The sequence below is a fragment of the Tricharina praecox genome (genome assembly GCF_024521635.1).
Source record: "Tricharina praecox strain CBS 144465 chromosome Unknown BZA05scaffold_32, whole genome shotgun sequence".
Taxonomy (NCBI): Eukaryota; Fungi; Ascomycota; class Pezizomycetes; order Pezizales; family Pyronemataceae; genus Tricharina; species Tricharina praecox.
In genome coordinates, this window is record NW_026250434.1 from 142,376 (window position 1) to 169,412 (window position 27,037).

The window sequence follows — 27,037 nt, forward strand, 5'->3', positions numbered from 1 at the left end:
GGTTTGGGGGAGAAGGGTTGGTGGTGGTGGTGATTTTGGGGAGAAGAGTTGGTGGTGGGGTGGAAAAATGTGGTGAGGTTTGGTGGTTCGGTTAGTTAGCGGTGGATTGGATTGGGTTTCGCGGTTGGTCATAGGGGAGCACTCGGCTCTTGATACTTTTCTGGGGATTCTGGGGATTGGAAACTTGGAAACTTGGAAACTTGAGGCTGATGGGGAGTCTCCTACTGTTTGCCTCCTGGGCTTGGAAATCGGTAGCCGTTGGGAGTCTGGGAGTTTGGGACTGGGGACTTGTGCGCACTGCGTTCGAGGCTGTTGCTGTTGCTAAATTGTGCCTGGAGTCACTCGGACTCGGACCTGGATCTGCGCTGCGCTGGGCTGCTGGCCGGATGCGGTCCTGGCCTTAACCACCCCCGGGCCCAACTTCTAAGCTCGAACCTATACCTGAATTACACCTGCCTGTCTGTACCTGCACTTTGTACCTGACTTGACCGGACAGGACTGCGGTCTCGGTTTTTTTTTGCAACTCGTTGGAAGCTTCTGTCACCGCAGCAACGGGTACCTACCACCATCACCATCACCGCCACCACCACCCACCGTCCTCCTCCTGACGAGTTACAATTTACAACATCTCACGATGCCCCCCCCTTCGCCACCTCCCGCACAGAAGAGCCCCCCCTCCTCCTCCCAACCTTCCTCCCCCTCTTCCTCCCCCATCACCACCACCACCACCTCCTCCTCCTCCTCCTCCTCATCCTCCTCCTCGTCCTCCTGGGACCTAGACCTCACGCTTACCCTGGCGCACGACATCATCATCGCGAATCTGTACACAGCTCCCGCTCCCACCAGCACACCCACACCCCACACCACCTCCACGACCTCACCCACGGCGCCAATCAACCGCATCATGTGCACGCACTCGAGCGTGCGGCGAGCGTACCATTCACGCGATCCACGAACCACCCATGCAGGAGCCACCTGTGCAGGAGCCACCCGTGCAAGAGCCACCATGAGTGCAGGAGCCACCAGTGGGGACTGCGCACACTGCAACCGCGCGCACTGGTTCGGCTGGGTGTATGTATGCGACACCTGCGGGTACCGTGCCTGCCATAATTGTCGTCCCAGGCTGGGCGAGAGGTGTTGGGTGAGTTTTGGGGTATGAATTGGGTTTGGGGATGTGGCGGAGGGGAAATGGCGAGTGAGAGAGGGTGGTTGTGGCGTCACTGGCGTCACTGGCGTGGCGTGGCTACTCTACTCGGGGCGTTTTTGACACTGCTAGGTACTAACTGGCGGGTTTGCACGGGTGTTGCACTGTTGCGGGGTTTCGATACCTATTGTTATCTGAGGTGGATGAGTACCGAGTCATTATTGTATTGTATTGCTGATCGCTGAGAGTGAGTACCGGTCCGGTTTTAGAGTAGAATAGAGGTGGCGGACCGAGACGTTGTTGATACTCTAGGGCCGTCGAGGTTAATGGACAGTTTGATCGTCCTTTTTCTGACGAACGGACGGACCTCTTTCTTCAGCGCTCCAACGTCATCCGACCCTGCAGCAGCAGCACAGCCGGTGTGCGTTGAAGTCCAAAAGCCAGCCAGCCAAAGCGTCATTCCTCGCTAATCTGACGTTTGGCCATAATTCCATACATAAGCGCTCGAGGAGAATATAAATTTGAAGGAGAGTGCCGGAGGAGGGGACGGAAGTCTATTTGTAAGACCGGACTGCGGTCGGCAAGAAAAGAAAAGAAAAAGACCTTGGCAGGCCGCCAAGCATCACCAGATTTTCTACTCCACGCAGCCTGCATCCCTACCCGCACAAACTCTACTACTCCTCCTTCTCTAAACCCCTCACCCACCACCCACCCGATTACCACCCACCACCCACAAACGAAACAACAGCCTACAAAACACATCGTTTCTTTCCAGTCGCCCGTGAAACAAAATCACCGACGATATAAAACAGCAGGAACAGCGCTCCTCGATCGATCGTCTAGCCCCGCGCGCTCTCAGCGACCCGACACCATGGCGTCCCAATACGCTCCTCGCCACCAGTCTCGGTCAAGCACTCCCTCCTCCGTCGCCGCGAGCAGAGTCGACTCCGGATATGGCGGCTCCCTGAGCTCCGTCTCCGACGGCGAGATGACGATCCTCGATCCGTCGCTGCACAGATGTAGGCTCTTTTTCCATTCCGGGTGGCGTGTGAGCGGTGCGGGGCGGGGCACCGGACTGACGGACTGATGGACGGACGGACTGACTGTGCGTGTGCCTTCAGCCGAACATGAACGGAGACAATGGGCAAGCCATGTCAACCAACTTACATAGTACGTGTTTTGTTTGATGACCGCCGCCTCCGCGTGCTTGTGCTTACCGATGTCAAAAGCAACCAGAACCGTCTTGCGCTGGGGAGGTCTGTTAACCGGGCCGTCGACACGTTGAAGGTTTGTGTTACACATTTTCTTGTCTTTGTCTTGTCGCGACTTTTTTTCTTCCTTCCGGGTATCCTCGGCGCGGAGACTGATGTCCGGTGTGTGACTGCCTATAGGACTTCCAACGTCAGAACACGAAATGGCCCGCGCATTACCCCTCCGTCGAGAGACCGGAACAGAAACACGGCGGCCTTGTGCGCTCCCAGACGCAGAACTTCGTCGACGATTTCAACAATGAGGCCGGCCCCTCTTCGCGCCCGCAGATGCAGCGACGAGCCGCCACCAGTATCGACGGTTCCATGGAGCCGCAGGCGAAGGCGAACACACCCGAGCCGCGACTGGTCACACCGAAGATCGCCGAGGAGTTCAACGTGCTGAAGCTGGATCTGAAACTGGGGTCCGCGTCGCCGTCGGAGCTTGTGCACTCGCTTGAGAAATCGGCTATTGCGTCGTTGCTGGACGGGAAGATCTCGCAGAGCATCAAGCATCTGCTCGCGCTCAGGGAACGTATCGAGGATACGTCATCGAAGGTGCTGATCACCGGTGATGTCAACGCGGGAAAGTCGACGTTCTGTAATGCCCTCATGCGAAGGAGAGTACTGCCCGAGGACCAACAGCCGTGTACCAGCGCTTTCTGTGAAGTGCTGGACGCAAGAGATAATGGCGATGTCGAGGAGGTTCATGCTATCAAGGAGGGCTTCAAGTATAATCGCCACGATGAAAGTACATATGATGTCTTCCCACTGGAGGAACTCGAGGATATCGTGGTCGACAACGACGATTACAGCCAGGTCAAGATCTACGTGGACGACGTACGGCCGATCGAACAGAGCTTCCTGCGAAACGGCGTTGTCGACATCTCCCTCATTGACGCCCCCGGTCTCAACACGGATTCGATGAAGACTACGGCTGTGTTTGCGCGACAGGAGGAGATCGATGTCGTCGTCTACGTCGTTGCGGCGGAGAATCACTTCACCCTCTCGGCGAAGGAGTTCATCTGGAATGCGGCAAACGAGAAGGCGTACATCTTCATCGTTGTTAATAGGTTCGACAATATCCGCAACAAGGGCAAGGATAAGTGCCAGAAGGCGATTCTCGAGCAGGTTGCCGCCATGTCGCCACAGACGTACAAGGACGCACAGGAGCTCGTTCACTTCGTCTCTTCGAATGCTGTCATCGATGGCACCGACGCGGACAAGGTCAAGGACTTTGAGGCCCTCGAGGAGGCGCTCCGCAGCTTCGTCCTCGAGAAGCGCGCCAGGAGCAAGTTGGCGCCGGCAAAGACGTACCTGCTGAACTTGCTCAGCGATATCGAGACGCTCGCTTTCGTCAACAAGGAGATGGCGGCCGCGGAATTGGAGAAGATCCGCCAGGAGTTGGATCAGATCTCGCCTGCTTACGAGAAATTGGTCAAGTCGCGACAGGAGGTGTCTGACGATTGCGACAAGACTACCGAAGACGTCACGTCGGATGTGTACACCTACTCGAGGAATTTGGTGTCCGGAACGATATCCACTCTGGATGACAAGCCTGTGGTTACCTACTCCGGCCTCCTCAATGCCTTTGGCTATGCCGAGGCTACGAAGCAGGCTATGCTACAGCTAGTTCAGACTTCCGTCACGCAATCCGAGACGTACGCCAAGACGAAGACCGCTGCGAGCGTGTCTTCGATTGCGTCCCTCGGAGCCCTCCATCTCGGCGGCGAATACATCCACCGCGCCTTCCGTCCCGAATTCATGTTCTCCCGCAAGCGCGACCAGCTCAACAAGCAGGTCAAGGTTGAGCTCGACTACTCGGACTTCTTCGATATTGAATTCGCCACGCAGGAGAAGCAGATTGCCGGCGCGGGAATGTCGTTGACGCTCGCCACCGTTGCCACTTCGCAGGTCATGGGCATCAGCAGCTGGGCTGATGGACTCTGGAAGGCCGGGAACATGCTGGGCTTCCGGAACGCGAAGAAGCTTATAGTTCCCGCTGTCGTGCTGGCCACTATCGGTACTGGCTACTACCTCCTCTCGGATCTCCCCAATGCCGTGCCGCGGAAACTGGCGAAGAAGATCCGCAAGCAGCTGGCGGACATGGACTACGTCCACGTCAACGCCGAGCGCATCGCGAACCAGTGCCGCAAGGTGCTCAAGTTCCCGACCGAAGATCTCCGCAGCGGGTTCCAGCGCGGAATCGAGAAGCAGGGCAAGGCAGTCCAAGAACGCAAGGAAAAGCAGAAGGATAGCGAGGTCGCCGACAAGTACTTTGGCAACCTCCTGCGAAACGCGAAGCAGCAGAGGGCCGCCGTTAGCACGTTAGATCTCGAGCCGCATACGGTCCTCGATAACTCGCTAGAAGAACAGCAACAAACCGAGACCCAGCAGACACAACTGGAGTCGGAGAACCCGTTCGCTGAAAATTAGATGTTTTTTTCTTCTTTCTTCTTTCTTCTTTCTGAGATTCTCTTAATGATTGTTTTACTATTACTACTACTGCTGCTACTGCTACTGCTACTGCTACCACTCATGCGTGCTTCTTTTGTGTGTTCGTTCCGTCGCGTCTTGCATGCATGGTTTGGGTCTGGGGAATATTTTTGCTGTTCATACATAAAATTGTTGCTTTGAGTTTGGGGGGTCGTTTCGGGGTTATATCTTTGATTTTTTATTTCATTTTTCTCTTCTCTTTTCTTTGATGGCGGTGGATGGCGGTGGATGGATGGCGGTGGATGGATGAAAGGGGATGGGGATGATAGGGATGGGGATGAAAGCAAAGTTTAAGTCTGGAGTCTGGACTGTCCATCCATCTCTTTCTCTCTCTCTCTCTCTCTCTCTCTCTCTCTCTCTCTCTCTCTCTCTCTCTCTCTCTCTCTCTCTCTCTCTCTCTCTCTCTCTCCTTCCTGTGTATACAGTCGCTTATTTCTCTCGTTGTCTCGTTGTCTCTTCCCTTTTGGTTTGGTTGTTTCGTATCAGGTTTAAAAGATCTCTTCTCTCTTTCTTTTTTCTTTAGGCCCGGTTTGGTTCGCAGCTGCAGTTTAGAAATCCGCAGTTTAACGAGTTGAAGGTTGGCCAAGCTGCAGTTTCAAACCCTCAATTCCCCTGATGACCGTTCGGCAACCCAGATATGTATTCGACAGCACGCCACACTTGTACTTTTTATTTTTTGACTTCGGGGCTACGTCAGAAAACCATAACTAGCTTTATACAGCGACGAGGTGGCCCTTCCGGTCACTTAGGGAATGCCCCCTCCCATCTCACAACGGCGGCTCCTCCTCTGCGCCGTAGTTACCAGCAAGTGACTCCTCCTATTCACAGTCACAACGGAGGAACCGTAGAACGTGGCCGGTGTTGGACGTCGTAGGCGTAATGAAGAGGGACGATGGTGAGGTCGACTACGGTGGGGTTGACTACGGGGGCGATACTGGCATGTACTACTGGTGGTTGTCCATATGTAAAGTTTATTTGTACTTACTGTGGCTCAGTCGACAATATCTGCAGTTTCTCGAGTTGTCAACTTGGGGTGGTGTGCCAAACAGGCACTCATTCGGGGAAGTTGACGGTTCGAAACTGCAGCCTACTTTTGGTGTGGTAGATTCAAACTGCAGCTGCGAACCAAACTGGGCCTTACTCCTATGCGATGTGCGATGTGCGATATCTAGTACATAGATACAAAAATTTCTGTGTGTGTGTGGGTGTGCAGATTTTCTTTGTATAAATTTTTATCTATGGCCTGAGGCGCCTGACGGATTGGATTGAAGGGGATTGAAGGCAGCGCAGTGTGAAGCGCAGTGTCGTCCCAGCCATTTGTATTTCCGTGGACTGGCTGTGGGGGCCGCGTCCGTGTCCGTGTGCTGTGCGTGTGCTGTGCGCTCTGGCCTCCTCCTGGGCTGGACTGAAGGAGTCGCGGAGTTTAAATGTGATGATGTTCCACCGGATGGGATAACGGGACTGGAGTAAAGGAAAGCAGAAGAGATGATGTTGAAATCCCGGGGCCTGCCGCCCTTCGCGCTTTATCGCGACGTGCCGTCGCCCACCATTACGACATCATCGCCGCCGCCACCATCCCCCCTGGCCTCGCAGTCGTTCCCGTTCCCGATGTCTTCGCTGTTTTGTACCCACGACAACAACCACAGCAGCAACAACCATCACAACCACAAACGCGAGAACATGGCATCTCCGTTATTATCGTCCCGGGCGCCAGAAACGCCACAGATCATTCCGCCGACGCCCACGGGGATGACAACGACGGGCCTCGGCATCGATAGCGAAACGATGTCGCTGGCCACGGCGTTCCCGGCGTTTCATGCCGCCGCTGTGGCACCGGCGGAGAAACAGGCGAGCGCAGGCCCGTTTAACTTCCAGCCCATGGTCGCGAGCAAGTCGCCTATTATTCCCAAGCCGGTTCGTACTGTGGACAAGCTGAAGCTTCTCGGGGGTGGGGGATGGGGGGTGGAGGGAACCCAATGCTAATAGCTCGGGAGTGGTAGAACCAACGGCGCGGGCATAAATACAAGCACTCGTCCGTGTCTCACCAGATATTTCTCGAGCCGCCAGTCCGCGCGCCACTCACGCTCCCCGCCAGCCTCCCCATGCCGACGTGGAAAGAGCTCTACCGGTCCGTGTCATCTGAGCAGCGGCGCCGCGCGCTGTGGTGCATTGCGCACCTGGGCGTCGCCGCGTTCACGCTGTACTCCGCCGCTGGAAGCCTCGCCCTCACCGCGCTCAGCCACCTTATCATGTTTGATGCCCTCGGCGCAACGGTCTGTGCTGCCGTCGATGTGCTGAGCAACTTTGACGTCTGGAAGAGGAGCAGTATTAGACACCCCTTTGGGCTGGAGAGGGCGGAGGTCCTTGCGGGGTTTGCAATGAGTGTTTTCCTGCTGTTTATGGGCTTCGATATCATCAGTCATGGCGCGGAACATTTACTAGAGGGATGGTGGTTGGAGGAGGGTGAGGGGCATGTGCATGAGGAACATGTCGCGAGGGTCACCGCGGGCAGCATCGATGTGGCCGCCCTGGCTGCCCTGGCGGCGACAACCGTCAGCGCGCTGCTGTTGAAGAATCATGCGCGGATCGGGCGAGGTGTGTCCCCCCGCGCTGTGTTTATTACTCCACCAGCTATGCTAACAACTCTTAGCAATGCACATAGCAGCGCTCAGCCACCTGCCCTCGATCCTCAGCAACCCCTCGCACCTGCTCACACTCGCAACCTCAACTCTCCTCCTCCTGATACCTTTGCTCTCACTCCCCCAATCCTCATACCTCGACCGAGCACTGGCACTAACCATGGCCTTGTCGATGATCGCGATCGGCGCGCGGCTGGTGCGCGTTCTCGGTTCGATGCTATTGATGTCGCACTCTCGCGGCGCAGATGTGGTGCCCAAAGTCGTCGACGAGATAAGCAAGGACCTCGCGGTCCGCGAGGTCCAGGAGGCACGATTCTGGCAGGCGCATCATGGCCTGTGCATCGCTACGCTGAAGGTCGTTATGGAGGCGGGCATGGAGGAGGGACGACTCAGGGAGCGCGTGGGGAGGCTGGTTAGGGAGCGCTTGGGCGGCGTCTATGGCTCTACGAAGGGGCAGGGCGCTAGGTGGGAGGTCAGTGTGGCTGTTACGACGCTGTGAGGTAAGTGGTGGGGTGGGGAAATGTACGCATGATGGTTTATGGTTCATGGTTGGTGCTTGGTGGTGATAGGATATGATCGGGAGGGGGGGTTTCACGTGCATAGTAGGCAGACGAGTGATGTTGTGTGCCCTCGGTTGGCCGCCCGCCAACCAATGCAACACGAATTTTCGCTCACGTGAAGTGTGATGGGATTGGGAGACGGGATGTGCAATGAATCAATGACCCGGGAAGTAATGGTTGTGATGGCGCAATATGATACCTACATGTGATTTTGATGCTCCGCCCTCTGATCCGGGCTGGCTGTGGATATCGTGAGTGAAGTACCTACTGGTACATATCATGTGCGGTAGATAAGTTACAACCCTACTTACCTACTCTATTCTGGAGTGTATTGTACTTTTGCTACCAAGTTCAGAATACGTCCATGCCCATCATGCGGAAACACGCGTCTTCTTCTTCTCAGATACTTGCTTTCTCACTGAGTATCTTTGTTGTGGTAGGTAGAGCACCGGATCGAGAATCGGGATGATGTCTTCTGCCGTTGTTGCCGACTTCCAAAGTGCCTCGTCGCCGGAGATCGAGCCTTACCCAAGTACCTTGCGCGATCCCTGAATTAAGCATCAATTGGTTTTACCCCAGAATATCTCCTCGCGATGTTGCGTGCGTGCGCCGTACGTGCGTTCCTTCTTTCATTTTTCCTTGGAAGCCGGCAGGGGTAGGTACTAGTAGTTGTTGTTGAGTTCCACGGGATGACGATCTGCCATTCCCGGGGGTGGTTGATGTCACTTTAACCATACAAACTTGCATGGTGGTGGGGCGATGACATCAGTGCATCGCAATGACCAAATAATCAAACACCCAATAATCAAGGACCCCACCAGGCTCACGCAGGAAACAAACAAACACACATCTCGTATAAAATCGAAGGAAAGGAACCGCTTCTTCTTATCTCTCTACTTCACACACACACCGCACGAAATACCCCCACACAATTCCTACTATTACTACTTCTACTACCACGAACACATCCACGAACACATCCTACCTACAAATTACGAACACCTTTCTTCACATACTCACTCAATTCCCTACAAAAACACACATAACACACCGCAATCATGGATCGAATCAACGCCGCCGCCGAGACCGTAAAAGACGCCATCTGGGGCGAGGACACGACCCGCGACGAGAGCGTTGTCGGAACCGCCAGCGGTACACACCGAGCCGGCGAGCGATCGACTATCGGCGACTCCCTGACCCACGATGATGGTTACTCCAGAAACCAGACCGCCATGAAGGGCCTGAGCGGCCAGCACCCTAGCACTGTCGGCGATATCGAGGCTATGCAACGCGGCAGTGCGAGGGGCCCGGCAGGTGATCATGCAAAGATGCCGGGGGCTTTCGGGTCGGATATCACCGCTGGCTCGTCGAGATATGATCAGACTGGCAGCGAGTCGAGACATGGATTGACTAGCAACACCACCTCCGGACATGGTCTGACCGGTACCACGGTGGAACACGGATTGGTTGGCGGTTCGGGTCACGGATTGACTGGTGGACGGGATACGATCAGCGGTCATGACCATACTCTTGACGCCAACAAGCAGAGTGGTCAGGGTGGGTTGCTTTCGGGCATCACGGGGAAGATTGGTATGGGAAATACTACCTCCTCATCCACTTATGGTCAGCACCCTGGAACGTCTACGGGCAGTAATGACAACACTTTGACTGGATCAATTACTTCCGGCCTGTCGAATCTCGTGGCTGCCACCGGATTGACTGGCGGCAACACAACTTCCGACACCTATCGCGATACCGATCGTTCCCTCGGTCAGACATCTACCACTCACCCCACTACCGGAACGACCACTGGTAGGAATGATAACACCGTGACCGGAAACATCTCTTCGGGTCTCTCGAACATTGCCGCTTCTACTGGATTGACGAGCGATAACAAGTCCAGCACCTACCGTGACACCGACCGTTCCCTGGGTCATGGTTCTGCTACGCACTCTACTACTGGTAGGAACGACAACACCATGACTGGAAACATGACCTCCGGTCTCTCGAACCTTGCGTCGTCCACCGGATTGACTGGTAACAAGTCGGACACTCACCACGACACCGACCGCTCCCTTGGTCATAGTTCCACCACGCACCCTACCACTGGTAGGAACGATAACACCGTGACTGGCAACATCTCCTCGGGTCTCTCGAACATTGCCGCTTCTACTGGATTGACAGGCGACAACAAGACCGGTACCTACCGTGACACCGATCGTTCTCACGAGAACCCCCTTTCGCATCACCATGATACGACTTCCACCCACCACGACCGTTCTACGGACCACTCTGGCTTGACCGGACGTGATACCACTTCCCATCACAGGGATCACTCGCCTCCTGGTGCTGGTCTCTCCTCGGGTATCATTGCTGCTACTGCTGCCACTGGTTTGGCCAAGAACAAGGACATTACCACCCGCCACAACGACGACTACCGCACTGGCACCACCCACCATGATGACCATCACACTCATCATTCCACTGGAGTGCCCACGACTTTGTCGTCTGGACCCGGCGGCGCCAACCCCTTCACGAGTGACCGCACCGAGGTCTACACTTCTAGTCACAAGCACGACCACCCTACCGGCGGTGTCTCAGGCTTGACCCACAAGGACCACACTCACGACCACCACACCACTGGTGTCACAGGCATCCCCCTCGGCGGAGACCGCACCCACGACCACCACACTACTGGTGTCACGGGCATCCCCCTCGGTGGAGACCACAGCCACACCTCTACCACCAACCCTTTCAGATCTAACCCTACCCACAACACCCACTCACCGGCTCAGTCTACCGAGTCCGGTGATTACCGCTCCATCAACGCCCCCGCCGGACCGACTGGTACAGCCATCTCGACCACCTCCAACAAGCCCCACGACAGTCCCTTCCAGGATGTCAACCAGGGACGTCTCGGCGAGCCTCCATCTCCCCGCAACTTGACGACTGGTCTCACCAACCGCGCAGGTGACGACACTTCGGCGCGCAAGTCGACTGTTGGCGGCATGCACGAGCCTAGCACCCTTACTGGTTCGGCAGCTGGCGGCCCAGGTGCTCAGGTTCCTGCCTCCGTCGGGGGCTACCCGGATGCGAGTTCGCAGCCTTCGGATATTCATCAAGGTTCCGCTAGGCCCCATGAGGAGCCCAAATCTACCGGCCTACACGGAAACAGGTACGGTCAGCAGCCTATGAGTTCTACCGGCCAGCACGGGATCGACATCCGCCGCAAATCCATCCCCCTCGTCGAAGGTCATCCGGAGAGCAGCGGCCCCAAGACTCACCCGACCGAGAAGCTTCCTAGCGGTCCCGGCACGGGCGAAGGTACTGGCGAGAAGTGGGTCAAGAGCACTGGAGTCGTCGCTGAGGGCGGAAACTTCGATGCCGCTGCCCCCGGCGCCGGTCGCGAGGCGGACCGTCTGTTGGACGAGCATGGCATTCATCACGGTGCCGACATCAAGCCCGGAACCCAGACTTACGACACCACCCCCGGCAAGCCGAGCCTTGGAACCGAGACTGCTGGCCACCAGACCACCAGTGGAGCTCACGACACCCACCACACCACTGGAGCTCACGACACCACTACCAAGCCTAGCCTCGGAGACAAGATCAAGGGTTCATCCTTTCCTATTCCCCCCTATCACTGATAACTATTGCTAACTATTTCCTGCAGAGAAGCTTCACCTCGGTCACCACTAAATGTCTGTACGACATGAGGATATGATGTGATACGATTTTCCTTTGGTTTTTTTTAACGGGATGGGATCTTGTACTTGTATGCTTTCTGGGATTTGGGATTTGGGATCGGGTTTCTTCTTTTCTTTCTACGCATAGGATAGCTCGTTAATGGAATGGGTTTCCTCCTATGATGAATCATCGGTGTGTAGAATGTGATGTGCGTGTGCATGTGTAATGGGTCCTGCGATTTCTCGTAGAGTACATGCGTGTGCCGATCAAATTGGGAAATCAAGATGGGTGGCATCACTCCGCCGCTGAACAGTAAGGTTGCTCCATGTGATGCCTCCACCGAACGGCAACGGCAATCGTGTCAGCGGTAAGGACTACTCAACGTCCCGAATCATGAGCCTCTCCTATCCAATGCCGCCCCCGAACGGCAGCCGAAGTAGCCGATCGTTTGTATATACCCAGGTACTTGCCTAGATAGTCGCTTCCATAGCCCATCAAGGACCATACATGTCAAACTTTGGACGCCTAGGCCCCAGAGATATTGGCGCGAATAAAGTTCCACCGTCCATGGCGGACGGCCGACAGAGCGCGAGTGCTGCCTGGGGCGAGTACTCTAACCTAACCCACGGCGGGCCGGTGGAACCTGGGGCGAGTAGAGTAGAGTAACCTTCGGATGAAGAAGTGAAGTCTGAAGTCTGAGGTATGTATGTAAACAGGTACCATGGGCATGCCCCGTCTCCGTGACTCCGTCTCCGGAAGTGCCGGTGGTTTGGTGAGGTAAAGTTTATTTTGGAGTATGTAGTGTAAGTACATAGAGCTCGCATCTTTCACCCGCCCCTGTGCTCTGACTGGCATTCATTCGTGCAGCCGAAGGAATATACTCTAAATACTCACCGGTCGTCGGAGGTTGGAGGTCGGAGGTAGGAGGTCGTCGGAGGTAGGTAGGTAGGAGGTCGGAGGTAGGTAGGGGAACTAAGCGAGAGAGGGGGTGGGGCGGATTTCAGGGTCCAGTGGAGTCGATGTTCGGGTCGTCTCCAGGCTCTCAGCCACCTCGGAGGTGAATGGAAGGGAAGGTGACGAGTGCATTGGGGAGGAAAATAAATACGCATGGAGTGTTGAGCGGGATGGGCGGACGAGGGGGTGTGTGTGCCAAGCACGGCCAATCCCTTCCTTCATAGCCGTGCACTCGACGCTCGTATCGTATCGCCGCTTTTGGGCAATTGGGCAATTCATAGGTACGGCGCCGCTCAAGTGATTTGTCTCAACTTACGGCTACCAATACTCAAGTAGTTTTTTGATTAGCCGCGACTTCCTGTTTTTTTCTTCTTCTTTCTTGCTTTCCGACTCGTCACAAGACGCTCCGAGATGTGCTCCGGCGCCCTGCAGTGCTCTTTCCCGGATGGTCGCCGGTCGGGCAAAAACTTGAAAGTTGAGGTGGGAGGAGGGGTACCAATTGCCCCGCCTTCAGCTGCTCCCGACCGACCGTGTGTGGGCAGTAGGTACCGGTAGTAATAACTCTGCTAACGGTCATGTTTACTATGATAGCTATAGCCCGAGTACTCCGGCCTCAAGTTTCAACTGGACAAAGACCGCTGATGTTCACCGAGGATTTTTACGATCGCCCTTGTACTCTGCTCGTCCATAAAAGACTCGGTCCCTTAGTACCGGTATCAGTTTGGGTAATGGGTGATGAACCGGCCAAAGTTCGCATCGCAGTTGTACATAAGTACTTTGTATCTACTGTTCCACATCCCAGTCCGGCGAATCCTCATGCACTCCGGGCTGAGGAATGCAACGGGTCTACCCCCGCATGCGCGTGCCAATCCGTGCTGCGGGCCAATCCAATCGTCTCGCCCGAAAAAAAAAAAATCCCCGCCCCCGCATCTCTCGCGGGGGCAGTGGCACTCAATCCACTGTCTGTCTGTCCAGGTGTTTACAGTATCAAATCTCTTTACATAAGTAAACACAACCTGCCTCCTTCGCCGTGCACTCCCCACCAGCTGCTCGTTTTCCACAGCAGAATCCAGATATCGACAGCTTCGACATGGAGACGACAATGGAAGAAACGGTCGAGACAGCAGAGACGGTCGAGACGGTCGAGATAATAGAGGCGAAATCACAATACCAACACTTTATCCCCAGGTTCGTTCTGCGGGAGTTCTCGGTGCCCGAGGACGAGGTTGCTGCTAGTATTGCTGCTGCTACTGCTACTGCTACTTCGGCTGCTGGTCCTTCCGGAGGGGGGAGTGGGGGACCCGGAGGGACGGCGAATAAAAGGCCCAAGAGAGGGAATAGGAAGAAGAAGCCCGGGAAAAAGAAGAAGGCCAGTGGTGGCGGCAATGGAGGGGGTGGATCATCGGCGGTGGATAAGATTGCCGAGGCAATGGAAGGTGTGAAGTTGGAAGAGGGCGAGGACGATAAGAAGGTGGAGCAAGAGGTGGAGAAGGGGGAGGAGAAACCACTGCTGGATAAGGGAAAAGGAAAGGCAATCGATACCAAAGATGCGGATCAAGGACGGTAAGTACTCATCATGCTATAACTTTGGAAGGCTACAGGATTCAAGATTGACTGGCTTTAGGCGTCGCCGGCCCCGTGCCCGGAAAGAAGACCCCCGCAACCCGCTCATCAAATTCTTCAACCTAAACACCGGAGAAATCGAGCACAATCGCGTAGGTCGCGCCTACGGGCACCAGGATATGTACCGCGACGTCACCGCCAGTGACGCCAATCACATTGAGAAGCAACTTTCCGTTCTAGAGCAGATAGCATCCCGCGCCATCAACCGTATCAAAGACTCACAGAAGATGGGGGCCTCATCGGTGAACCTCACGCGGACCGAACTCAACACCATCCGCAAATTCCTCTTCGTCATGAAGTATCGCAACAACCGGTTCTGGCGGAAATACAACTGCGGGTCCATGGCGGCGTACGATGAGGTCGACAAAGCTGAAGTGCAGAAGTTTATGCGGCGGCGGGGCTTCAAAAATCCCGGCGAGGTGTGGTTATGCACCATCAAAGCCATCTTGGATACACAGATCGATCCGGAGGGAAAGTGGAAAACGACGGTACTGGAGAATGCATTCGAACACGATGCGTTATGGTTCATCTTCAACATGACGGAGTCATACCTCAATTTCTGTACACCTGATAACCCGGAGCAGGATGAATTCATCGTTACAGAGAACGGCTTTGGCATCCATGAAGGTCCCTCGATGCATAGTGTATCCATCGATCCCGGCACCGGTTCCAAAAAGGTCCAGAGCGGGACATACACCGAATACCATAAACTCGCCCCGCTGTCACCAAAGCTCCTCCTCGTCCTACGATCAAATTATCTCCGCCCGGGAAGCGAAGAGGCCCTGCGAGTCATACGTGCGCGCCCCAACGTGCCGAACACTCCCAGTCTGTTTGAAGACCTCCAACTTGCCCCCGCAACAGCAAGCTACGGCTCTTTCATCGGCCCAAACGAGGAACTCAGCGATGACCACGTGTTCACGTTCTCGATCCAGAAGATCTCGCGGAAGTGGGTGAATGACTTCAACGCCATAGCACTCGAGGAGGCTCGGGCGTCGATTTCCTGGAAATCAGATATGGCGATGCAGAGGACGTTACGGGCGTATCTCGAGCATCCAAAGTTTCCGCCAATGGCAGCGATGATGGCGGAACTGAAGAGGGATGCGAAGGTGCGGTTACTTACCTTGCTGGGTGGAGACACGACGTCGGTCCTAAAGCCTATGGTGTTGACGGGGGATTTGACGGAGGAGATGGCGGAGAAGCTGAGGCGGAAGATGGAGAAGGGAATGCCAGAAGACATGAAGCGGGAGATGCAGAATAACGTGAAGCTTGCACCGTACTACAAACTGGGTATGCCCCCCCACCTCCCCCCCCCACCCCCCGTCCATTCTCTCCGGCACACAGCTTACGATAATCAGGTGGAACCCCCGCACGCCTCATGCCTGACATGGACCGCGCCAAAACAATAACCACGCAGCGCTCCGCCTCCGCTGACCGCTCGCGGAAGGGCCCACAGTACCTCGAAGCTCGCAATGCCAACTCCCGCAGGGAGATGATGACCCTATCCAAGCTCCCCAGCACCGTTATCTTCTGGCATGTCAAGCAGTGGCGGATGAACGCGATGGTTAATAAGTACAAGGCCACCGGAATGACATTGAGCCCGGAAGAAACGGTCACACTGGGGATGGAAGGGCCTGAGGATTGGATTGCTGAGTGTATGTAACCCTCCAAGTTCGGAAAGTAGAGAGGATGTACTGATGGAAGGGAAAGTGGCTGCAGTCATAGAGGAGAAACATAGATCCCGCCTCATGCTGGAAGCTTCGTTGAAAACGTTTTTCCGCCAGATAAAGATGGAATCAGTAGTGATGATGGGAATGGATGTGGAAGATATGACGTATATGATGATGGAAAACGAGCTGGATCTGTTTAAACAATGGGGTGAGCAGTCACCTAGAGCATCTGCGCCGTTGGATCCGTGCTAATTTTCACTAGGCGGGATATCAAGTTCTTGTGAGCAAATCCGTTTACCCCAATTACTCCTTCCGTCATTGACCGATCATACTAGGCTTCGTCGAGGGCTATCCAGCCCTCCACACCAACCTCGCCGCAGCGATAATGGATCCACGGCGAAGCAAGAAGACGGAAGCTAAGATTCCAGACCAATTCATCCAAGATCTAACACTATGTAGCGCTCTGAGGCAGAGCAAAGCAATACAGAATACGCTGTGCTGCGGTGCTGGGCAGGATAGGGAACGGAAGCTGCTCGGGAAGTTGCTGTGGGAGGCACTCTATTGGCTGCCAACGGAAAATGACCCGCATATGCCGATTTTCGGAATAAAGAGCGAACAGATAACGCGGGAGGGGCCCTTTGGTCTCGGTTGGCTGGCAAATTTGTACGCGACGCTGACACAGCCCAGCGCCGAGCGGTGAATGGAATGCTATCTAGCTAGGGCATTAGGTACTTAACTAGAGTAACTTTAATGGCGACTTGTTGTCTAAATTTCCCTTCCCTTCCCTTCCTTTGGAATCCAAGTAGCGGACCAGTGTTCTCCATAGTCCGGTCCAGACTGCAGTCCGGACGGGACGGACTGCCAAAATCCAGTCCCGTCCGTGCCTTTTGGTGGACGGGATAAAAGTAGTCCGTCCCGTCCGCCAATTTGCTGGACGGGGTTGGACTGCAGTCGACTGCAGTCTGGTAGTGAGAAAAGTGCCACTCTTTTCAGCACTTACCCACCAAACCTGATAGTATCTCCCCCCAGCCACTACAACCTCCGATAATACGCCACGGGCTTTCTATCGTGATTTATGACGCCTTGAACCAGTCTTGGTAGTCGACTGCAGTCGACTGCAGTCCGTCCCGTCCGGCCTTACTGGTGGACTAGGTAGTCCGTCCGATAGACACCTCCGGACGGATTGGACTGGACTATGGAGAACACTGCAGCAGACCGTGATACATAAGGGCACTGCACTGGGAATACCGAGCAAGTTGAAGTACCTACATACCATTTCGACTTGTGGATGTTCGTGCCAGGTCAATCAGGAACCTGATATACCTACACAGAATGCAACGATGACGGGAACTGCAATGTTTATATTAGTTATACATAACTATACCTATACCGGTATTCCTGACTCCCGATCGAGTGCTGGGGACGTCCCATCTTACCTACACTCGCATCTCCGTGCCCAGTTCCGTTTACTAACTACTCCCCGCCTGGTACATGAAGGGTGGAACACTGCCTATGTACCTACATACCTACAGTACTAGTTCTCACTCGTCGTCTAGATAAGCTTTCTGTCTCTTTTGGTGGTGGTTTTATTAGCCGCGAGCTATGTTAGTTATGTACAAGTACATAATTACTAACCAACTATAGGTACTTACTTACACTACTGCGCTGAGGTAGATATGTAGGCCATGCTGTCGTTCCTCATGTTCTTCCCGTATCTACATATGTACATAGCGGTTCTAACTTCTAGGACAATATTTAAATACCGGAATGGCACCTATAACTAATGCATAACTTACGCAGTAACTACCGTACTCTACTCTGCGAGTACTGGCGCAGTAACCTGCGGATTGATCTTGTGGCTAACTACTATAAGCCAACAGGACCGGGGTAACTAAGCATGTTTACCTACCGCGGTTCCGAGACATCGCCTTGCAGGAATACGATACATACATGATAGTATGTAGAAGACATGTGGCCGCCCCTCGCGAAAAGAAAAAAAAACATCTCCGGACGGTGGCGTTGTGCTTCTAAGGCAGAAGGATTACATACCCAGCATCGCGGTGGGTGGGGGGTGAAAGCGGGGCTTGCATATCGTAAAGTAGTTACCTTGTACACTTCGCTGGCGATTGGCGGCTTGTCTTCGCGGCGTAGTTGGATATAGTAACTATAGGTACATCTACTCGATGTGTTTCTTGAACGATTCGACAGCCTACTGGTGCGATACTGTACAGTGGTACGTACACCTGTGTTTCTACGATTGGATGCAACTACCTAAGTACCTACTCCAGGCATCCATATTCGCAGCCGCAATGGATCTGACGGCGGAGACTACTATAGGTAGATAAAGATCCAGTATTCACGGCGAAGATGTCCCGACAGTGATGCAATTTTCGTCGGACGAGCTCTCCATTCACCCCGCGAAATCCCCCTCACCACCCTAGCCCCGCTCCCCCCGCTCCGTAATGGCCATGAGACGGGACGTCGGCTCGTGCCTTTTCCGACGATTCCATGTTGAATCCATCCAGCGCCGGCGGATTCCAGCCATCACGAATGGCCTACGCCCTGCCTTCGGATGGAGGATGACCAGCTCCATCGGGCACAATAAGGACGGCTTCGTGCAGTTGGGCCCGGACGAACAGCTTCTGTTCTTCAACAGTCTGTCATCCCCTCTGCCCCCCTAATGTGAATCGCCGCTAACTCGATAGATCTGCTTCCCCGGCCGTTGTGGGTCAGCACACTGATGCGGGTACCGGTCGAGAGGAAGCTCCAGCCGTTCCTTCAAAAGTACTGGTCGTGGCGCGCGCCGACACTCGAGCAGTTCCTGACGGAGGACTGCATACCGCCGTCGCTGCGCAACGGTATATTCTCGACGAAGGAGGTGATCCCGCGCGACCGGGATGGGGGGACGTTTGTGCGGTACTCGTCCACGGACGTGGCGGGGGCGCAGCGCGAAATCGACGCCCATCTGAAGAGGCATCCGGTCAAGGTCGGCTACCTCTTCAAGCAGGTGAAGGCGTTCCCGGTGCTGGGAAAGCCCTGGCTCGAGGACATGATGGACCACTTTCCAAGCAAGAAGCTCCGCGTGCAGTTCCTCGGCGGCGATGGCGGCTTCCTGAACGAGCACGTCATCTTCTCGCTGTTTCGCCAGTACGGCAAGATCAAGGATATCGCCCCGCCCTCCGCCGATCCGAAGTTCTTCTGGTTGCCAAAGTTCATCACCGTCCGTTTCCGGAATATTCGCGGCGCGACCGCGGCCAAGAATTGCATAGACGGCCACTTCGTCGACTGCGAGCACACGGGCAAGCAGGTGCAGCTGAGGGTTTCGTACGGGCCAAAGATGAGGATCCGATCCATCGAGGCCCAGTGGGCTATCGACTGGGCTCTCAAGAACCAACGACTGGCGCTCCTCGTAGTGGCCCTTACATGTCTCCTCGTGGTCGCCATCACCGACATGGTCATAGACGTGATCGCCGAGGACAAGATCGACTTGTACGAGACGACATCATCCGACGAGCCGGTCAAGATCGCAACACCTGCGATTGAGAGAGAGATAGAGGAGCTCAAATCGGCGCTCAAGACCTCTGCCGTTGGCGTCTTGGGATCCCCCCACGGGAGGTTGAAGCTGATCAAGGACCACGTCTTGCGGGATCGAGTCATTCTCATAGTCGACTGCAAGCCCATTTTCGATAGTAGCAGTGAGAGAGCCTTTGTCGACGCATTCTCTCAGCAGGTTGGATACCGGCAGCTGTTTGCCACATTTAACAGGGGGTTCCAATTTGTGCTTCGTCAATTCTCGATATACACCGAGGAGGCCATCCAGACGCCAGAAAACGAGTTCGACGTAGTCCTAGAGGATCTGCGCGAACGGCTGAAAGCCAAGGCACTCAAATGCAAGGCTCCCGGTCAGATTAATGAAGATTATCTGGTAAAAAATCCGGACGTCAGGCCGCTGGTAGTATTCGACAACTTTTCGCACAGGAGAGAAGAATACAACATTTTCCACGAGAAGATACTGAAATGGTACACATGATAAGAAATCCCCCCCTCCCCCCCGCGCGCCCCCAAAACCCAAAACCCCCCCCCCCAAAAAAAAAGACCATACAAAACTAACATGCCCATCCACCGCAGGACAACCGACTTGGTCACGGACCAGTATGGCGGCGTGATCCTCCTAAGCACCGACAAATCCTTCTCCAAACCCTTCCAGCACGAACCCTTCCGCCTGATCCAACTAAGCGACGACATTTCGTTCCCGGGGAAAACCACCTATGAATCCTCAGCACCCGGAATCCTCGAGCGCTATATCCTCCCATCACGGGTGAACCACTCGTGGACATCCCCGCAAGCCTGGCACTGCATCCGGGGCCTATCCAGCGAAAACAGACTGAGCTACGACCGGGTGCTACTTCATGACCTATTCAGGGGCAACAGCGGTTCCGAGGCGTTGCTCAAGCTCGAGGAGGAAGGACTGATCACCATCATCAAGGATAAAAGCTCGGGGAGGCCGCGGGAGATCGCGCCCAGAACAGGGGTTCTCTTGGATGCGTTCGGGAAACTGGTGCAGGATGTGGAGCTCGCTGCGCAGATGGAGGTACGGACGCATGTTGCGTCGTGTGAGAGGGAGGTCGGAAATATTGTACGGTGGGAAGAGGAACTGCAAAGGCTAGCGGGATTGAAGAGGCAGCCCGAGGCGCGTGAGAAATATTTGCTGCAGAAAATCGAGAAGGCGCAGAAGAGGGTCTCGGAACACGATGCAAAGATTGAGGAGTTGACGAGGAGAACGTTGGCCGCGGATGCTTGAGAGAATATGGGTGTATCTCGTAGGGTTGCTCTTCTCCCTCTGCTCTGGCTATGTTTTAGTACTTTATGGTGTTCCGGCTTCAGTTAGACTAAGTAGTGTATGCGTGGAGGCCAAAAATACGATATTCCAGCCCCTACACCAAGAAACCCATCGACACCAACTGTATACGGCCAGAACTATGATTGATAACTAAAGAACGAAATGAATATTAGGATGAAAGGTACTTGTACGAAGACGGTGAAAAGAAAAGATCGGCGAGTCGATATCGGCGACTCAGGCGGGATGTGGAAATAGCGATGAACTTCGGCAATGTTGAAGTGGAGTTCGTATTCCCATGGCTGAAGTGTGAATACCCCGAAGATACGTAAAACAAACAGCTACTTCAGCGTTGGTAGGATGTCCTTGGGCGGCACTCTCAGGCTGAAGTTAAATCGGGTTCGTCTGCCCAGATATCAACCTCCTCACCGCTGCTCAGAAGGTGGAGCGATGTACCCGCAAGGCCTGTCGACTGGGACGCAAAGTATACAGGGCCTTCACCGCCGCCATTATCTAAAGTACCCCTTTCCTGTAAGAGGAGAGCCACAGCTCCATAGCCGCTCTCCGATGCCGCCTGAAGTGCCGTGTCATATCTTCCCCCCAGGCATTCACATCGGCGCCGCTGTCCAGCAAGAGCCGAACAATGTCGATGTCACCTCCAGCTGAGGCCGCCTGTAGTGCCGTGCCATATCTTCCCCCCTGGACATTGACATCGGCCCCGCTGTCCAGCAAGCGGGAGACCATTGGCCCTAGTCCACGCTGTGCCGCAGCGAGGAATGATGCATTAGGATCCCAATCCGGTCAGATAGATCGCTCACGCAACGACATTTGACCAATTCTTCAGCAAAGTCAAAAAGCTCGAAGACTATAGCAACATAAAGTGATGACCGCACACTACGGTCTTCCTCCTGGTACCAATTTCGCAGCATACGCGACACACTGTAAACCAAGAAATTGTTTTTACCGGGTTTCCGAAGCGCCAAGAAGGCACGCAATACATCCGGGTCCCTTTGATCTGTTTGTCTCACATGGTCCTGCCAGTATTTTACAGCGTACGAAAGTAGATTGTGTCCTCTCCCAATTCTCAACGTCTCTGCATTTTCGGAGATGTGAGAGCGGTCGATTTTACTATCGACTGGTTCGTTTTTGAGCTTGAATTCAAACGCCATGTACTTTAAACAGCCAATTCCCAGTCGTCTGTGAGCCTCTATAGGTGATAGGCGCCAACCAGAGAGTGATTGATTGTGTGAACCGTGTTGGGGAGAGATGTCTGGCTGTGAAAGGAAATCTTTCGCTGACTGGTGTACCAGGTGGACAGTTTTGTCATCATCCACCGTGATCAACGGACCGAATATCATTCGAAGGACAGTTCTCAGATCCGATTCCATCTCTTCCTCCATCGAAGAAAGGGATGTGTCTTGGGGTCGTATAGCAACGGCTATAGTCAGTTCTTTCAGGGTTAAGGGCCGTGACGCCCAAACCACCCATTGAAGAATGATATTCGCAGTCGGCTGGTCGACAGGCTCTACTTTGCGCAGGATATTCTCGTATAGGCCGGGGAGTGACCGCGGAAGAGACTTCAGTTTCTCTTGGATGACTCGAGACTTTGTCGTGCATGAGCGTCTGAGGTCGTCAAGAACGAGAGAAACCCAAAGGAACATTCCCTTTGCACCGTCGATAAGAGCATGTTCTATCTCCCCCGCCATTTTAGAAAATTGTGGCAACTTTTCAACTTCAGCAACCACAAATGCCTTGATATCATGGTGCAGAATCTCGACATCAAGACGTATCTCGACAGCAACAGGTAAATGCGAAGTGATCACCACATGTGGGCGGCGGGTAAAAAGGACTTTGGCCCTTTCTCCGACGCAGGTCCCGTCGCGTAGCAGACGGCGTAGCTGTTCGAGAAATAGTAATCTCGAATTATCCTCACACTCATCTGCGAGCGATTAATATAAGCCTCGTTCGACGTGCAAAATCAAGAGTAGCATACCTAGGGCATCGATGACGAGACATAGACGCTTGATCCTGTTGTCCCTGACGATTCTTTCAAAGACACGCCACAGCATGTGTAAATTCCATTGGCCGAATCTTCCGTTCTTGCGCTCCGGCTCGAAATGTACGAGGGCTTCTGGCTGACGCTGCAATATCTGGACTAGAATCGCCACCAGTATGGCATTGGCCGTCCTTAGCCGGTCATCCTTATCGTCGCGGAAGAAGAATGCCACCACATGGTCTTTCCCTAAAGTAACGGCGAGTTCTTTGGATAGTACTGATACAAGAACACTCTTCCCGTAGCCTGGTCCTCCCGAAACCTAGAGAATTGGCTGTTCGTCTGCCTGCGTCCAACGTTGGTAACGCTCGTCGTTAAGGATCCATTCGCAGGTATTTTCTTCTCGTTTAAGACAGAGGTCGTCACGGCGGCTTTCGTAGTCCAATCCATTCAAACTCTTCAGGCAATTTCTTGCTTCGTCCGTAAGCTGTCGATCGACGGTTTTTTTGCGGGCATCTGCACGAAAAATCATTCTCGGTGAGCAAAACAAAAAACATGCAACACAACTGGAGGGTTTCCCGTGTAGCTATAACAGCATGATAGAACATGACTACGAGACGAGGATATGAGGGACGGAATTTTTGAATAGAAATTCCGTTAGAAGGGATGGCCTCCTATATATATATATAAAAAAAGCAAATATTGGAAGCTTCAGGGATTCGAGGTGTTTTTGCTATGAGCCACTTTTCTTCTCCGCCCCTAGCCCACGGGAGGTCTCCAACTGTCGTTCGAATAGAAGTCATTGCTTACCAGACATTTCCACGATCTCGTCCCGATATCCTTTGATATGGGCCACCACTGCTCTGTAGGCGATGTCCAAAGGGTCGAGAAACTTGACCATATCGGTATGGTTACTTTCGATAGGAACACGGTGCTCGTTGGGAAGATACAACAAAGCAGAGAACTCTCGAACCATCTCTACAAATTCTCCGTTCCTTTCGAGTGTTTTCGTTGAGGACTACCGCTCGTCAGCCACAGCCATCGAAACCACGGGAATCCGATCCGTTACGAACCATTCCGACAGCTCTTGTTTTAACAGTCTCGTAGAAGCTTACGACTTTACACCGATTCCAGACGTCGACAAGTCATTCGGCTTGCGTCTGGAGGAATTCCGAGCCCTCGCGCAGCTGGCGCAACAGGCCCGATGAGGGTGACTCGGCGCCGGTCATGCCCTCCACCAGGACTTCTAGTTCGGTTGTGCGAAGGCCTTAATGTGGGGTCCCGAAGAACAGTATGGCGCATGTTGCTTCCAAAAGGTCGCTGTGGATGATTTGTTCTATGGACTGCAATAGTGCCTTAAGTTTACGGTGGTGGGATCAGCAATGTGTCTCATCAGTGCATGGTTCGTTGGACCGCGCGACTTACCTGCAATATGAGCACTCCTCCAAGCCCATGCCCAAGAAAGATGATTGAGCGAATCTTCTCCTAGGATGGAAATAAATGTCAGCACTGACTGTTTGGAAGGGAATAGTCAACCGATTATCTCTCGAGAAGACCTCGCGTCCTTCAACAAGGAAACGAGCTTCCTTTGGTGATCAAGCATGCTGCCCTTCACTGTATTCGGTCCCTCGAGAGTAGTATTGTAGCCATACGTCATGATGCGGAGATCCTTGACATCGCGTGGGAGAAAGTCTTGGAGCCACATGCGGTTGCTGCTGCGATTCCTCCAAGATCCGAAAGCATTTCCCGCCAGGCCGGTGACCGCAACGACACTGCAAGGCATTAGCTGACCGTCGCCACCGGTGACGGGAACGAAACGACGTACTCGGCGACAATGGATCCTTCAGGATTATTCAGGGGCGTCAGGCTGTAGAAGTGGCTATCGATTACGAGGTCCGAATCGGGTTGTTGAACAGAATTGGATTCGCCCGGGCGTATCCGGCGGAAGTATTCGGGGCAGTTCTTCACATTCAGCAACGCTACTCTGTCTGGCCCGGAGCACGCTGGATACAGCGACAATCGACTGCCATCGGCGGCTAAGTTTCCAAGGGACGCGTCAAGCTTTCCGAGATAACCGAGTAGATCATCCTCACTCCACTCCGACGGGACGTTCGATATCCGGAAGCACTTCCACTTGATGGCGGCAGATTCTGACCCGCTTTGGGGAAGACAGCGTCGCTTGACGTCGGAATCCACGCTCGATTCGACTTCTGTATCAGTTCTCCTCTTTACTCCGCCAACACAACCATCGGTCGCGGGGCTCTCGGCGCCAGCAGCGGAACCCCCATCGCCGACGATGGGGTCCGAGGCGGGTGGTATGTGATCGATCTTGGCCATGGCGAGTGGTAGTATGTAGCTAGAAAGGATGCGTATTGGCGTGATGGAGGTCAGTGAAGACAGCTAAAGCGGAGTCGTGTCCAGACTCCAGTATAAATCAGCTCTCGCGCAGAAGGCTGAGTCGACAGCACTGCACCCTTTCCATTAACCGGTAGTTATTGGGTAGCTGTAGATCATGATCGGTTGCTGTGGGCCCACAAGGGTCGTTGATTTCTACCCTATGCGGAACCACCTCAGCCTCAGCCACACATTAAAAATAATTAAAAAATAAAATAAAAAATATTGGCGTCGTGGAAAAACGGTGAGCGAAAGCTCACGGCACGCGCGACTCTACTCTACTGTACTCTCACCACACAACAAACCCGCACCACCCAACAAACTCTCACCAGATACACGAACTTTTGTCCTCGTTCCTACCTACAACAAACACGATACCATCTATTGCTGCCACTACTTCATCATGATTTCTGCCAAGATTCCTACTCCCCAGAACGCTGATCTGGTGCGACAAATTGTTTAATCTCCACGCGCCTGTTCTTCTGACGAAGGAAGAACACGACGCGTACTGGCCACTCGTAAGTACAGTGTACACCAAACTCAACGGTTGCAAACACGGAGAAACGGCGAAGTTACAGTAACGGCAGCCTGGACTCTGTCAGGCCCGAATCAAAGTTACGCGTATCATACGGTGGACAAACCGATCACTGTGACGGGGATCGTTCTTCAGCTACGCGAACTAGGGGAACGTCTTAACCAACAGCCTCATGCTGTCCATGATATGATAGAAGAAGACCGTTTTGTAGACGCAGAACACCAGGAGATTGTAGAAAATTTGATGGACTCTGTAAACCAGGTGGTGGAGCCAGGAGAGAACATCAATTTTTTTTTGTTGCGTGACCACAATGATCTTTCCTACCACCGCCGCGACGGTTTTTTGTCAGAGAAAGAACATCATTATTTTTTTCCAGCGCGACGACTCGCACACGGCGTGCGCCGTTCCACGATGCCAAAACTTTTTTAATGTGTGGCTGTGGCTGGAGTAGTGTGGAGTAATTGCCGAATACAGCACCACAGGAACCTATCCCCCGCCATGCCGTTTCTTTTCTTTGATTTTTCTTCCACTGCCCTGCGAACATCTGAATCCATTTTAGCACTGCCCTCTGTTATAGTCTAGCAAGATAGCTACTTACTCTAAATGCTCCTAAACTTTGCCGCATCTTGATTGCGAAGATTCGACCGAACAGCTCGGTACTCTAGTCGAGGCGATGTGGCGCTGTATGGTCCATGCGGTGGCTGAAGGCACGTGGCGAGAAGTGGCCTATGTAATACAGCGGTGCGGCATTGGGCTTGGGTTCGGACCTGTGAGGCATATTGGCGTCTTGGCGACCGTCCGGACCTAGAGCTCGGAGGAGAGCTCTTCCTTTCTTCTCTTGTTCACGATCATCATCGTTTTCTTCTTCTTCTTGTTTGTCAGACAACTCAATTGCATATAACCTCTCACGTTTTCCTTTCCTCAAGCCTTCTCCACGTGCTTCTCTATCTCTCTCTCGTTCCCTTCCCATTCTCCCGACGGTTCTTCATCATCATCATCTCTCTCACTCGGTAGCTCCACATGCCCTCAAGCCTTGGCTCGTGCCCCCGGGAGCCAGATTCCTCACACCGTACCTACATGCTTCCCTTTGGGGAATCACTCATGGCTGGGCCCGCAGTAACAGTGTCAGGTGGCGACCGCAATTCTCACAAACTTTATACCTCGTCAGTAGCACCACCACCCTTTCTTCATTCTTCCATCCGGCCTCAGTGACGTCCTTCACAACCTCACACGGTCACACTCCCGGAGGGGGAGCGGACGG

General features: G+C 53.9%; 8 protein-coding genes across 8 annotated transcripts; 4 read left to right on the plus strand and 4 right to left on the minus strand.

The window, feature by feature from the left end:
* Window positions 1-1,240: 1,240 nt before the first annotated feature.
* Window positions 1,241-2,288, minus strand: BZA05DRAFT_410387 (uncharacterized protein). The gene is made up of 2 exons (XM_051484894.1): window positions 1,512-2,288; window positions 1,241-1,452 (listed from the first exon to the last, which is right to left on the minus strand). The coding sequence occupies exon 1, from the start codon at window positions 1,904-1,906 to the stop codon at window positions 1,601-1,603; it is 306 nt and encodes a 101-aa protein (XP_051335644.1). The 5' UTR covers window positions 1,907-2,288; the 3' UTR covers window positions 1,241-1,452; window positions 1,512-1,600.
* On the plus strand, window positions 2,285-4,827 carry BZA05DRAFT_343529 (uncharacterized protein; the record flags this gene model as incomplete). The annotated part of the gene is made up of 2 exons (XM_051481086.1): window positions 2,285-2,431; window positions 2,536-4,827. The coding sequence occupies 2 exons, from the start codon at window positions 2,285-2,287 to the stop codon at window positions 4,825-4,827; spliced, it is 2,439 nt and encodes an 812-aa protein (XP_051335645.1).
* Window positions 4,828-6,567: 1,740 nt separating this feature from the next.
* On the plus strand, window positions 6,568-8,025 carry BZA05DRAFT_343515 (cation efflux family-domain-containing protein; the record flags this gene model as incomplete). The annotated part of the gene is made up of 3 exons (XM_051481082.1): window positions 6,568-6,801; window positions 6,888-7,482; window positions 7,538-8,025. 3 exons carry the CDS (start codon window positions 6,568-6,570, stop codon window positions 8,023-8,025), a joined length of 1,317 nt encoding a protein of 438 aa, XP_051335646.1.
* A 5,421-nt stretch (window positions 8,026-13,446) lies between these two features.
* Window positions 13,447-16,784, plus strand: BZA05DRAFT_410398 (uncharacterized protein). The gene is made up of 5 exons (XM_051484895.1): window positions 13,447-14,290; window positions 14,352-15,637; window positions 15,706-16,002; window positions 16,058-16,225; window positions 16,280-16,784. The coding sequence occupies exons 1-5, from the start codon at window positions 13,818-13,820 to the stop codon at window positions 16,435-16,437; spliced, it is 2,382 nt and encodes a 793-aa protein (XP_051335647.1). The 5' UTR covers window positions 13,447-13,817; the 3' UTR covers window positions 16,438-16,784.
* Window positions 16,785-18,108: 1,324 nt separating this feature from the next.
* BZA05DRAFT_179675 (RNA12 protein-domain-containing protein) lies at window positions 18,109-21,016 on the plus strand. The gene is made up of 3 exons (XM_051479289.1): window positions 18,109-18,672; window positions 18,723-20,037; window positions 20,146-21,016. Exons 1-3 carry the CDS (start codon window positions 18,480-18,482, stop codon window positions 20,816-20,818), a joined length of 2,181 nt encoding a protein of 726 aa, XP_051335648.1. The 5' UTR covers window positions 18,109-18,479; the 3' UTR covers window positions 20,819-21,016.
* Window positions 21,017-21,561: 545 nt separating this feature from the next.
* On the minus strand, window positions 21,562-23,114 carry BZA05DRAFT_179704 (uncharacterized protein). Its single transcript, XM_051479290.1, has 2 exons — window positions 22,848-23,114; window positions 21,562-22,793 (listed from the first exon to the last, which is right to left on the minus strand). Exons 1-2 carry the CDS (start codon window positions 22,921-22,923, stop codon window positions 21,604-21,606), a joined length of 1,266 nt encoding a protein of 421 aa, XP_051335649.1. The 5' UTR covers window positions 22,924-23,114; the 3' UTR covers window positions 21,562-21,603.
* Window positions 23,047-24,115, minus strand: BZA05DRAFT_179650 (uncharacterized protein). Its single transcript, XM_051479287.1, has 3 exons — window positions 23,921-24,115; window positions 23,658-23,865; window positions 23,047-23,363 (listed from the first exon to the last, which is right to left on the minus strand). The coding sequence occupies exons 1-3, from the start codon at window positions 23,921-23,923 to the stop codon at window positions 23,170-23,172; spliced, it is 405 nt and encodes a 134-aa protein (XP_051335650.1). The 5' UTR covers window positions 23,924-24,115; the 3' UTR covers window positions 23,047-23,169.
* BZA05DRAFT_179670 (uncharacterized protein) lies at window positions 23,961-25,365 on the minus strand. The gene is made up of 3 exons (XM_051479288.1): window positions 24,673-25,365; window positions 24,273-24,619; window positions 23,961-24,202 (listed from the first exon to the last, which is right to left on the minus strand). Exons 1-2 carry the CDS (start codon window positions 25,182-25,184, stop codon window positions 24,379-24,381), a joined length of 753 nt encoding a protein of 250 aa, XP_051335651.1. The 5' UTR covers window positions 25,185-25,365; the 3' UTR covers window positions 23,961-24,202; window positions 24,273-24,378.
* Between the last annotated feature and the right edge of the window lie 1,672 nt (window positions 25,366-27,037).

Coding starts and splice junctions, on each gene's coding strand:
- BZA05DRAFT_179670 (XM_051479288.1), bottom strand. CDS start 25,184: ATGGCCAAGATCGATCACATACCACCCGCCTCGGACCCCATCGTCGGC. Junction 24,620..24,672: donor GAAGGATCCATTGTCGCCGA/GTACGTCGTTTC, acceptor AATGCCTTGCAG/TGTCGTTGCGGTCACCGGCC.
- BZA05DRAFT_410387 (XM_051484894.1), bottom strand. CDS start 1,906: ATGTGTTTTGTAGGCTGTTGTTTCGTTTGTGGGTGGTGGGTGGTAATC.
- BZA05DRAFT_179650 (XM_051479287.1), bottom strand. Junction 23,364..23,657: donor CGAGATCGTGGAAATGTCTG/GTAAGCAATGAC, acceptor TTTTTCGTGCAG/ATGCCCGCAAAAAAACCGTC.
- BZA05DRAFT_179675 (XM_051479289.1), top strand. CDS start 18,480: ATGGCCATGAGACGGGACGTCGGCTCGTGCCTTTTCCGACGATTCCAT. Junction 18,673..18,722: donor ACAGCTTCTGTTCTTCAACA/GTCTGTCATCCC, acceptor CTAACTCGATAG/ATCTGCTTCCCCGGCCGTTG. Junction 20,038..20,145: donor CACGAGAAGATACTGAAATG/GTACACATGATA, acceptor CATCCACCGCAG/GACAACCGACTTGGTCACGG.
- BZA05DRAFT_410398 (XM_051484895.1), top strand. CDS start 13,818: ATGGAGACGACAATGGAAGAAACGGTCGAGACAGCAGAGACGGTCGAG. Junction 15,638..15,705: donor TGCACCGTACTACAAACTGG/GTATGCCCCCCC, acceptor TACGATAATCAG/GTGGAACCCCCGCACGCCTC. Junction 16,003..16,057: donor TGAGGATTGGATTGCTGAGT/GTATGTAACCCT, acceptor TGGAAGGGAAAG/TGGCTGCAGTCATAGAGGAG.
- BZA05DRAFT_179704 (XM_051479290.1), bottom strand. CDS start 22,923: ATGCTGTGGCGTGTCTTTGAAAGAATCGTCAGGGACAACAGGATCAAG. Junction 22,794..22,847: donor TCTCGTCATCGATGCCCTAG/GTATGCTACTCT, acceptor AATCGCTCGCAG/ATGAGTGTGAGGATAATTCG.